General features: G+C 39.6%; 1 protein-coding gene across 1 annotated transcript in view; it reads right to left on the bottom strand.

The window, feature by feature from the left end:
- creb1b (cAMP responsive element binding protein 1b) overlaps positions 1-13,075 on the bottom strand; it is a 72,629-nt gene that overhangs the window by 10,136 nt on the left and 49,418 nt on the right. The window contains exons 4-5 of the mRNA XM_041201486.1: positions 7,637-7,737; positions 2,248-2,387 (exon numbers count right to left, since the gene is read on the bottom strand). Coding sequence (XP_041057420.1) covers positions 2,248-2,387; positions 7,637-7,737 — 241 coding nt within the window. The remainder of the gene's footprint in view (positions 1-2,247; positions 2,388-7,636; positions 7,738-13,075) is intronic.

Below are 13,075 nucleotides of genomic sequence, written 5' to 3'. Positions count from 1 at the left end.
CTTTGCCTCCACCTATCACTGGCTCTCTATCTAGCTCCACCTGTCCCACCCCCCTTAAACAGCTTGTATTTCACCACATTTCTATTTCTCTTTAGTTCTGAAGAGTTATGCAGACTTGAAACGTTAACTCTGTCTTCCTCTCCACATATGCTGAGTTTTTCCAGCAACTTTTGTTTTTGTTGAATTACAAGTTAAATCTTTTTTGGTGGCTGTTGCTGACATAAGAATATTGACCAGCACACAGGGAGACCTCCTGCACTCCTTTGAATAGCACCGTGACAAATTTGACAACCACCCGAACTATTAGACAGGGTCTAATGTATCATCCAAAAGATAATATCTTAGACAATGCAGCACTTCTTGAATACTGTGCTAAAGAGCCAGGCTAGATCATGTGCTCAGTCTCAACCAACAATGTGCTCAGGCATTACTGTCTGAACATTTTCGAAAGAATCTGAACTACAGCTGTAGAGTAATTTCTCTTAGCCTCTTCTTTACTGTGCCCAATGTCTGCACTCTTGAACAATCCAAGAGCAGATACTCAGCTTGCTCAACTTGAGATGACGACTATTTCTCCAGGTGATGTGGATAAACCTTGAGGAATGAGCTATGATCAGGTGACTGTCCTTTTCTAACACTCTAAATCACATTAACTGGGTGCTCATAGGTCACGGCAAACCTTGCCGGGACTGCATCAGTTTCAGTACTAAAACAGGGTGAGATTGACAGGAACTGCAAGTTGATGGTGACATAATTTACCTTAGAGGTCTAAATAAGTAATTAAAAGGCATAGACGAAACAAATTAAATGGTAGGCAAGCTCGCTGAGAAAAAAAGTGACATCACCAATAGAACAAAAACAGAAAGCGCTGGAAATACTCAGGTCTGACAGCACCTGTGGAGAGAGTTTTGATGAAAGATCATCAACCTGAAGCAATTTTTCTCTCCATTTATACTGCCAGACCTGCTGAGTGTTTCCAGTATATTCTGTTTTAATTTCAGATTCTAGCATCCGTAGTACTTTGCTTTTGACACCATCACTAAGGGGTAATGCATAGTTTTTACTCTAAATTCAGATAAAGCATGTGACAAATATCTGACCCACAGATGCTGAGCAGGAGTCAAAGAAACACTCAAAAAGGTTGAAGTAAAAGTGCTTTGCTATGTGAATGAGTATTGAGATCAAGTGCCCAATAATGCTATAACACAATTTTATTTACAAGTCAGAAATACAATTAGCTTCTTCTGTATGCCCAATTAGTCACATGCAGCTCGTAGTTATATTTTTGGACAACATGGATTTAACAACTCTCTTTAGCTTATATACGCAGTATCTGGCCCTCTCATTCCTTTCCAAATCAAATAACCTGCCCAACTGAGTCCATTCCCTTCAACATTTCGAAAACCTTAATCATATTCTAAAAGAATAGAATTGAAAAGCAGAGAGGTTATGTTAAACTTGTATAGAAGCTTGACTGGACCAGAGTAGAACACTGTGCACAGTTCTAATCTCCACATTACAAAAAGGATGTTGCAGTACCTGATAGGGTACAGGTGATACCAGAATAGGGGTTATAACCATCAGAAAACACTGAATAGGCTGAGGTTCTTCTATGAAAAGGAGAGGGCTGATCTGGTAGAATTCTTTAAGACCATGAAGGGGTTTGATAGGGTAGACATAGAAAACGTTTCCACTTGTGGGGGTTCCAAAACTAGAGGTAATAAATATGACAGACACTAATAAATCCAATAATTAATTCAGGAGACACTTATGTATCCAAAAGTGGTTAGAATATAGAACTTGCCACACATGGAGCAGTTAAGAAGAACAGACTAGATGCATTTGAGGGGAGGCTAGATATTTACTTGAGGGAGAAAGGAGCAGATGGAAATTCAGACAGGGTTTGATGAAGTAGAGTGGGAGAAGGCTCATTTGGCACTTAAACACTAGAACAGACCAGAGAATGGCCTACCACTATGCTTTAATTCCTATGTAAAAAATTAAAAGGAAAGATAAACTTGCATTTATTTGCTGTCTTTCACAATCTTTTGATGCCCTAAAACACTTTATAGTTAATGAAGTATGTTTAAAGTGTAGCCACTGTTGTCATGTAAGAAATGTCATAAAGCAAACTGCATACTTTCCCCCACATAAGTGGCTAATATAAAGTTCCCAGTCCTGATAATGGGTTAATTTCAGTAAAATGGTAGTATTTCTTTCACGCTAGGATATGAAACGTGTACATACTGTACTGTCCGCTGCTGGTCTGATAGATGGGGGTTGGCATCGTCATTGTAGTAACTGCCGAGACAGACTCTTCTTCTGATTTCTCCTCATCGATTCTTGGCACACCGGGGGTGTCAGAAGAGAGTTCGTTCAGAATTTTCCTTAAAAGGAGATGCAACAAGACAGTTTGATCAGAGACATGCAAGAAAATCACTCAATAAATAGATTCAAGCTAAGCTACAAATGCAGGAAATATTCCCTTCTGAACTGACCAAATATTAAATCATGTATAACTTATAACAGAAAACATATTAGAGCAAAAAAGACACAAACTTGCTAGACAAAACTGTGTTCCAGAAATATTGGTGGCAGTAAACTGCTTTAAAACTATTTCTTTTCTAGCTGAGTGGCACCAGATTTCATCATGCATCACCCTTGTGCCGGCTGACCTACACTGGCTCCCAATCCAGTAATGCCTCAAGTTTAGAATGCTCATCCTTATCTCCAAATCCCTCCATGGCCTCACCATTCCCTATCTCCGTAGCCTTGTCCAATACAACACCCTTATGAGATAAAAACACAAGAAATAGAAACAGAGGGAGGCTTAATAGCCTGCTCTGTCATTCAATAGGATCATGGCTGATTTTGGGCTTCAACTTCACTTTCCCACCTGTTCTCAAATCCCTCGATTCGGAGGCACCAAAAATCTGTCTAGACCAGCTTTAAATGTATACAATAACGGAGCATCCACAACCCTCGAAGGTAGCGAATTCCAAAGATTTATAGCCCTTTGAATGAAGAAATGTTTCCTCATTTCAGCCCTAAATGATCTGTCCCTTATCCTGAAACTATGCCACCTTGTTCTAGACTCCCCAGCCAGGGGAAACAATCTCTCAGCAACTACCCTTCAGGATCTTGTATGTTTTAATGAGATCACCTCTCAATCTTTTAAACCCCAGAGAATATCAGCCAAATTTACTCAGCCTCTCAACATTGAACAATCCCTCATCCCAGGAACCAATTTAGCAAACCTTTGCCTTTGTGTCCAATGAAATTATACCCCTCCTTAAATATGAAGACCAAAACTGCACACAGTATTCCAGATGTGGTCTCACCAATGCCCTGCACAATTATCGTATGACTTATTTGTTCCAGTGCTCCAATCTCCTTGCGATAAAGGCCAACATGCCATTTGTCTTTCTAATTGCCTTGCTATACCTGCGTGCTAACTTTGTTTTCCTTGTACAAGTATACCCAAGTCTCTTTGAACATTATTAAGATTCACACCTTTTAAAAAATATCCTGCTTTTCTATTCTTATGACCAAAGTGAATAACTTCACCTCTTCCCCACATTATACTCCATCTGCCATCTTGTTGCCCACTCACTTAACTTGTCCATAATTCTTTGTGATCTGTGTCCATTCAATTCTGACATCTAGCACTCAATCACATCCCTGATTTTCATCCTCCCACCATTGGTGACTGTATTGTCCACAGAAATTCCCTCCCTAAACTTCTTCACTTCCTTGCTTTAAGATGCTCCCCAAACCAACCAAGCCTGTGGTCATGAAAACAAAGTGCCAGAAATGCTCAGCGTCTGTGAAGAAACAGTTAATATTTCAGGTTGATGACTTTTCTCCAACCAAGTTTTTGGCCACCTGTCCTAATGTCTCCATTTGTGGCTCAGTGTCAAATTTTCCCTGATAACACTCCTGTTAAGTGCTTTAGGACGTTAAAGGTGAGCATTTTTGCACAACTTTTAGTAGTTGATTGAGAAGGAGGATAGAAACATAAAAGCAAAATACTGCGGACGCTGAGTCCGTATGACTCTTCTTCAGGGGTGGTTACCTGCTGAATCTCCCTGATAAGGAATGGTACTTAACAGGAGAACATTTTTGTATCGAATTGAATAGTTAGACAACATCTAACCAAGAGTACAGACAAGTATACCATTGAAGAGAGGTGAAACCGCAACTTACTCTAATCTTTTACAAAATCAACATTATTTTGAAGGTTTTTATAAATACAGGTGTAGTCTGTACCCACATTCCCCAAACACCAGCAAACATTAACTGGATATTCATCTTATTTGTTGTTGATGTGATTTTGCTGTGTGAAAATTGGCTGCCAACAATCGGCTCCACTCCTTTGTTTTGGAGTGCTTCAATTGGCCTGAGGATGTGGCAAGTCTATATAAATGCAACTTCATTTTGTTTTTTGACAGATGATTAATGATTTAACTTATAAGTGGCATTTTATATTACTGCAGTGCACTGCAGCCATAGAAAATGATTTGCAGCTTTCCAGCTATGTTAAATCACTAGATGACTAGCAATAATATATTCTGACCTTTTACAGTGTGAACAGTAGATTATGTCAATTACAGGCAAAGCTTGTCTCCAAATATCCTGGTAGGTAATTAATACTAAACCCCATTTCCAAGTTGAATTTTTGAATTGGGCTTTGTTTATAGGGGCATACAGTACAAGAGCAAAGAGGTTACGTTAAATTTGTATAAGACACTAGTTCAGCCTCAGCTGGAGTATTGCGTCAGTTCTGGGCGCCACACTTGAGGAAGAACGTGAAGGTATTAGAGGCAGTGCAGGAAAGATGCATGAGAGTGGTTCCAGGAGTGAGGAACTTCAGTTATGAAGACAGATTGGAGAAGTTAAGACTGCTTTCTTCAGAAAAAGGTTGAGAGCAGATTTCATAGAGGTATTCAAAATCATGAGGGGCCTGGACAGAGTAGATAGCGAGAAACCATTCTCATTTGTGAAAGGATCAAGAACAAAAAGGCATACATTTCAAGTAATTAGTAAAAGCAACAAAAGTGATATAGGGAGAAACTTTTACGCAGCTGGTGGTTGAGGTTTGGAATGGACTGCCTGGGAGTGTGATGGAGGCAAGTTCAATTGAAGCATTTAAAAGGGAATTAGGACATTATCTGGAAATTAAGAATGTGTAGGGTTACTTGCTAAGGGAGATTGGGGGTGGAGGGGGGAGAGAATGGTACAAGGTGAATTGCTCATTCAGAGCCGGCGCAGTCTAAATGGCCTCCTTCTGCACCATAACAATTCTATGATTCTGTGAATTAGCAACCTATAGAAGAAATAGATGCATTTAACTGGCTGGAGGGCCAGGTTCGACATAGTAATATTAAATTTGAAGTGGGGTTCAGGGGGAGGAAGAGTTCCCCCATCAGCCCTTTCAACATCCTTATTTCTGTTACCTGATCCAGCTTTATAACCCTCCAAGAACTCTGCATTTCTCCAATTCTGGCCTCTTTCGCATCCCTGATTTCTTTTGTCTCATCATTGGTGGCCATGCCTTCAACTGCCAAACCTTAAGCTCTGAAAATCCCTAATCCTTTCTGTCTCTGCTCCTTCTCCTCCTTTAAGACATTCCTTAAGCTTATCCCTTGGATCAAACTGTGCGATTTGCTTCCTTATGTAGCTCAGTGTCAAATTTTGCCCAATTATGCTTATGTAAAGTGCCCTGGGATTTTTTCACTAATTTAAAGGTGCTTCATAAAAATGCAAGTTGGTGATGTGCGAAACAGATACCATCATTCTTATGAGCCATTTTGCACTGTTGATGTTGATATGGAGATCCTCAAATAGGCTCTTTCTCCACATCTGGGCCATTCCAGCGACATCAGTTACAGTGGGCAGCTCCAATGCAAGCAGTGGAAGCAACGATTATAAAGTGGGCCAAAATCAACACTGGAACCAGCTGACATGTAAACCATTGGGCGATAAGACAAAAACAGAAAATGCTGGAAAAACTCAGCAGGTCTAACAGCATTTGTGGAGAGAGAAACAGAGTTAATATTTTGAGTACGTATGGCTCTTCTTCAGAAGCGCTATTTCCTCCTCCTTCAGAAGAAGGGTCATACGGACTAGAAGCATTAACTCTGTTTCTCTCTCCAGATGCTGCTAGGCCTGCTGAGTTTTTCAGCATTTTCTGTTTCTATTTCAGATTTCCAGCATCCACAGTATTTTGCTTTTATCTTAGTGATAAGTTAATTCTGGCCAGATCTCAAGGTTTGCTTGGAGCCAAAATTCTTTACCCCACAAATGTTTGGTATAAACAATGCCGAGATATTCTGTAATTGACTCTAGCCTCATCAGTCAGGAAGTTCTTCGTAATGTTAACATTTAAGCATTTCATGTTTGAAAAAAATCAGAGCAAATTCAGGTCATAAGATAAAAGGGGAGAGCTAGCACAAAAGATATGCCCTTGAGATTCCCTGTCCTCATTAACCTAGAGGCAAAAAACGCATTAGAGACTTAACAATTGGGAAAGCTCCTGATTTTTCTTTGCGACAAATATAACTCATGTGAGGGGATGGTTAGCTCAGTTGGCGGTTAACATGTGTTTAAGATTAACGCCAACAGCGCAGGTTTGATTCCCACTCTGGCTGAGGCAGACTTGGGACTTGCCTCCTCATCCTGTCCCCGAGAGCCGATGGCAATGGCATACCAACACTGGCAAAAACTGCCAAGGAAACAGCTCAGGATGAAACATCAGCAGACAATGAGCAGGCAAAGCATATATGACATAACTCACATGTGTAAATATATTTTACTGCTGGCTGATTAACTTGATGCCAATGTTAAAATATCTGTTGCAACTACTGTTCCACGGCCATCAGCCTCCCTCCCGATATCTGTATAAAGCAACCATGTTTTGCTTTTGAACCCAGACAATGAGATTTGGCTTGCTGGAGGAAAGTACAAAAGAGGAAATCTCAGCCTAAATCTACTTCATTGCTCGATGCCCACACGTAAACAGAGGTCACTAGACAGAAAATCAGGAATTAGTGTCGGAGCCCCATGGGGCCATTTGTTCACCATCAACTGCTATCTTAGCTGTGATCAAGCTGGGAATGGAACCCAGAATCTTTCAGGCATTGCTTTTTTCTATAAAGCCAATATTTGCGCAACCTGTGCATTATAACATGTTAATTTTTTTCAAAATGGGAGGCAGGAAAATGAATAGCGCTTATTTTATTGTCTAATTGAGCTTAAAGCAGCTTTCCTTTTTTAAAAGTCATTCATAGTGTAGGTGTCACTGGCAAGCATTTATTGCCCATCCCTAATTGTAATGAGAATGTTGTCATGAGCCGCCACCTTGATCCACTGCAGCTAGTGTGGTCCAGGTACACCCATAATGCTGTTACCTAGGAATTTGCAGGATTTTGACCCAGCAACAAAGAAACATGGATACATATCCAAGGGTGGTATGTGACATGCAGATGGTGGTGTTTCCATGTGCCTGCTATGCTTGATCTTCTATGAAGGAGCCTGCTGCAGAGGTTGACAACATTGTGGGTTAAAGCGCCTCAAGAGTTAGAAGCTCAATCTGAAATTAAGTCAGTGACAGAAAAAATGATAAGTTTTCAGTTACCTATATGAAGGCCGTCTCGATAGAATTTCTCTACGTTTCTGTGAGTCAGTCATGCTATCCACAGACTCCTGGGAGTCCTCACTTTCTGGTATAGTAGAAATCTGGAAAAAAAAGTTTGTTTCCTGCTTACCTAGCTGTTTTACTTCCAGTTTACAATTTAGCCATAAGGTAAATACTCCATCAATAATAGATTACACACTTTATAGCTAGTGAAGTACTCCAGAAGCATAGTCACTATTATGACGTAGGAAACACAGCAGCCTATTTGCTCTCACGCAAGGTTTTTTAAACAGCAATGTAATAATGACCAGATAAATCTGTTTCTTCTGGGGATATTGAGTGAAGGATAAATGTTGGCCATGACACTGGGGATAACACACCTACTCTTTCTTGAAATAGTGCTGCGAGATCTTTTTGGTCCACCTCAGTGGGTGGAGAGAGCCTCAGTGGGTGAAGAGAGCCTCAGTTTAACACCTCATTCAAAAGATACCACTTCTGACGGTGCAGCACATCCTCAGTATTATACTGGAGTGTCAGTTTAAATTGTGATCAAGTCTCTGCAGTGGAACTTGAACACACAACCATCTAACTCAGAGGTGAGAATATACTAATGTTAACCACCAAGGTGGCTTCTTAATCGAATAGTAAAGGTGGTTTTGGGTCAACTTCTCTTTTCATCTTTCTCCAAGTCTTGTAAACCTGAAGAATACCAACAGGCATAGAACGACCATCAAAAGATACAACTGAATGTAGTTTTTCTTGCAAATCCTGAGCCCAACTGGCCAATAGGAGATAGGTCTAAACATAGTTAAGGACTTCCCAACAGGCAGGGAAAATATTTCACACACCTCATAGAATCTGTCTGAACATATTATTTACAGACAGCCTGGGAACTTCATTTTAGCATGCAATCGCTAGTGTGGTATCTGTGACAAGATCTATTGTCGGGTTGCTTCTCAGTAGCAGTTTTAAAGCAGAAGATACTATTTGAATTAAAAGGCTATAATCTATATTGGGATTAGGAAACAACATGCTACTAAGATTGTATAATTCAACCTCTGACTATATCAATGAGCTAACTGTTAGACTTCAGTATACACTAGGAGCCCTCCTCCTACCAACTTGTTGAACTAGTTACTCGATTTGAAAGATCTAGCATTGTTGCCTGTGCTCACTAAGTGGGCTCTTGGACCGCAACACCTCAATTTAAAAATACTTACTTCTTTTTAAAATCCCTTTCCTTCACCCCTCCCCATGAAACCTCCTCCAGCCTTATAACCCTCTGAGATCTCTGCGCTCCTCTAATTCTCATCAATAGCACATCCCTGATTTTCACCAACCCCTCATTTTGCGGCTGTGGCTTCGGCCCTGAAGCACTAGTTCTCTGTAAATCTTTCCACCCCTTTCTCTCCTCTCCTCCTTTAAGATGCTCCGTAAAACCTACTTCTTTGACCAAACTTTTGGTCATCAGTCCTAAAACTGATTATGTGACTCAGTATCAAATTTTGCCTGATAACATTCCTGTGCAACGCTCTGGGGTGTTTTTCTGCATGAATCAAAGTTGCTGTTGTTCACCACTGGTCTGGACATGGTAACTATGAAGTCTAAGGAATTTAATTCAATCACTGAGATAACCACTGAAGGTGGCCCCACTTCAATACACTTTCGACCCTCACTAAAAAACATTAAACTGACACAATATAGCAATTCAGCATATGATTGCAGATTCTCTGTGAGGCATATTGTGTGTTAACAGCATATTCAGCAGGCGTTTTGAAGAAAAGACATGTTAGGAAAAATTGTCAAAAGTATAAAATTCAAAAACCTGAGGGCCCTGATGTCTGTGCACTAAGGTAGAGGTGGGCGAAGATAGGGCAAAAAACTGTCACCCTGTTCACGGTGCCAGATGATGCTTGGTCTCCTGTGATAGGCAGTAAGAAATAAACTTTCTTTTGATCCTTTCACAGAACTATCTGCCAAACCACATCTCTGTGATTAATCAGGTATTTCCCTCCTCCATCCAACAACACCATAGATGGGAAAGGAAACTTTAAATTATGTCAATGTAAACTCTCTAGTGCCTCACCTAGCTGTTGGGAGGGGGATGCAGTCAGTTCCTGGAAAACACTTCAGTAACAATTAAAGCCCAATAACCTGGGCCTTACATAAGAGTGTGCAATTCTAATTTGTTTTCCATATGTGACAACATCCCACTAGGTTATCAGCAACAATATGCCAGAACCGTATAAAACACTAGTTAGGCCACAGCTTGTGTATTGTTTATAGTTCTGGTCACAGGAAGGATGTGACAAGAGATGATGCAGAGCAGACTTACAAGGTTGTTGCCAGGAATGGATAATTTTAACTATGAGGTAAGACTGGATAAGACTGGGGCTGCTTTTTTTTTTGGAACAGATGAGGTTGAGGGGAGATTTACTGAGGTGTACCTGAGGGGCCGAGATAGAGTTTTTTTTAATTCATTCACGAGATGAGGGTTAGGCCAGCATTTATCACCCATCCCTAATTGTCCTTGAGAAGGTGGTGCAGTTCTTAGCTCCTTCTCAGCTGGCACAGATATGATGGGCTGAATGACCTCCTTCTGTGCTGTGAATTTCTATGATTTAAATATTTTACTATAGATGACTCCGACAGTGGGTGACAAACTACTCTACCACCCTCTATAACTGTTCCCTTTAATACTTACATCTATCAATTCATTAGCAGATTGTGTGCAACCTCATTGTCCTGCTTGACTCTGAGCTAAGCTTCAATGTTCATGTGGTGCACCAATAAGGCTACTTATTTTCACCTCCAAACTATCATTTTGTCTCTGCTTTCAGGCTTAACTTTTCAAATCCATTCCTTGTTGGTCTCAAATTCCAATTCACTCAACTCAACCAACAGCATCCTATCACACTCACCATCTCGTTCTGTTTAACGTTTTGCAACTGACTTATTGCTGCTAAACTCCACTGGATCCTTATTACCCCAGCACTCTAATTTCAACATCCTTATGCCGCTCAATTAATCCCTCTTTGGTCTTGTCCCCACTCTACCTCTGCCAGTAAGTTATAATTTCTGACTAGCCAGCTTTTAACTGAGTTTATTACACACCTAGTAACAAGGAAGCTAAACAGGATAAGAGAGTTAAATAAATTAAATCAGGATATGGGATGGCTGAAAAAGGAAACCTGTAAAACTGGGGAAATTAAACCAAAATGTTGTGCAGTATATTATTGCCTAAATTAAATTCAATTAAATACCTATCTGACTTCCATTCCATCATCAATAGCAACCTTCAGTCATCACACCATGGCACTCAGGAATTTCCCGTCCTCAAGTCTTGTATCTTGCCTCTATTTTTCTGCTCGCATTCTACAACTCTCTTGGATGTTCTGCACCTTTTTCTAAAAACCTTAGGGGTGTTTTACTATACTAAAGGCACAATGCAATTTTTTTTTAATGAGCAGAGAAAGTTCATAATGCAAATGTTAAAAGCAACCGCTTGGAACACATTTTGCATAGCCAATTAAGTACTACCCTTTCATTTCTAGGACCTGGAACAGAATTCAGTCTGCACTAATTGGATGAAAACCTCATTTTATTGTGGTAAAAGCGTACAAGAAGTAGAGCTTTAGGTGACGTGGAAATGCCTGATGTAGACAGTGGATGCAAAAGCTGATGAAATGTTTAACTTAGTAGTGTTGAAATTGAGTTTTCTGGTATTAATCTATGGACATGCTTAACATGCTTCCTTTAACCAAAATCTTAAAAATATGAACTCATTTAAAAATAGATCATAAGACTTCACATGCAAATAGTGCAAAGGTAACTTCAAGACAAATTTATTTGGCTAAATTAAGGCAGACAAACTATACGAAGGAATGTGTGCAGCATTGGAACTACACGAAGGAATGTGTGTAGCATTGGAACCAAGGGAAGTGAGTCACCTACTGTTCAACCAAGTGTTGTTAATTCCATAGCTTTACCAGTTCTGTTTTGTTTATGCCAGTAATTAATTCAAAACACTTGTGTAATCCAAGCTTAGTGTACTAACCATCTCCTCCTCTCCACCCACGCTTACTCATCAACCTGTCATACTACACACTGGGGCGACTGAAATAATGAACATCTGGACCATGGAGTTCCTCGAAAAGAACCATGGCATACATTCACCCCAGTTGTCGATGGGGAAAATGCCACAGATGCATTTAAGTAGAAGCTGGATAAACACAAGGGAGAATATGTTGTTAGAATTAGATGAAATAGGGTGGGAGAAGGTTCACATGTAGCACAAACACTGGAATGGACCAGCATGTTTCTGTGCAATATATTTTGTACCTAAGCTGTGTTCACTCTCTAGTGCCATTGCCAATATAAATAGCCCTAGAAACATTAAGCAAACAAAAAATAATGCAGCACAATTGTTCTCAGTTCTGTGAAATCGGATTGTTTATGAGCACGGATCTCAATGGGGCTCAATGGGGCACAAAGGCTCAATGTATAATATGACTTGAGAGGAAGTCCAGTGATATAAATTCCCACCAGCAGCTTATTAAAAGTATTGTACTGGTCACCAAATTTAAAATGTGTTAAGCCTCACTAGGAGTCAGCTTTATCTTGTGAGATGGTTATTTTTGCAATAAAATGTCACAGAATTTCATGCTGCAGTCCTGGTTGAAAACAAAATGTCTCACCTTGTGATATATCTGAATGGCCTCATGAATTACTTTGCCATGGTGTGGGGAATGGTAATTTCTGGTATGCTATCCAAAATGTTAAGTATCTGGTTTGGTTCTCTAAGAATTATCTTTGGATCGAATACAACAACAGATACAATAGTGGTTTTATTGTGTCTATTTTTGTACAATGGTCAAAGATCAATCATTCAGAATTTGAGATCAAATACTTATGCATTGAAATCCACGCTCATGAATGTTTTTGTACTGTGAAATTCCACTCAAACAAATTCAATGCATTGGTTATACAATAATTTGAGAAAACAGGTAAGTTTACAGTAAATAAATTTACTGGAAAAATTTAAGAGATGACAAAGACTTGGGGTATTTTGGGAGAAAGAGAAAATCTGTTGAGTGATTTTCTTTTAATGAATTAAGACAAATTCAGAGCAAAAGAAATGCAATGACATCTAATAAAAACATGAAAGAAATAAAGCTCTATGCTGAATAAAATGTTGTGCCAGCCTCTTGTAAAGGTTTTCGTTGAAACGCACAATAATACGAGAACTATTACTTGTTCAGTAACACTAACAAAATACAAAGGAGGAATGGTAACAATCTACAGTTCAGTTCTGCCTGCTCTACATTGCAGAATTTATGATAAAACTTTCTCTAAAGCAAACCCTGGGTGCAGCACAATCACAAAAATTAAAATTGAATAACAAATCGTCAAAAATACATGGAAAGGAAAACTGTGGAA

This window comes from Carcharodon carcharias, chromosome 12 (genome assembly GCF_017639515.1).
Source record: "Carcharodon carcharias isolate sCarCar2 chromosome 12, sCarCar2.pri, whole genome shotgun sequence".
In the NCBI taxonomy this organism is placed as follows: Eukaryota; Metazoa; Chordata; class Chondrichthyes; order Lamniformes; family Lamnidae; genus Carcharodon; species Carcharodon carcharias.
This window is presented reverse-complemented; position numbering and strand designations above follow the sequence as displayed.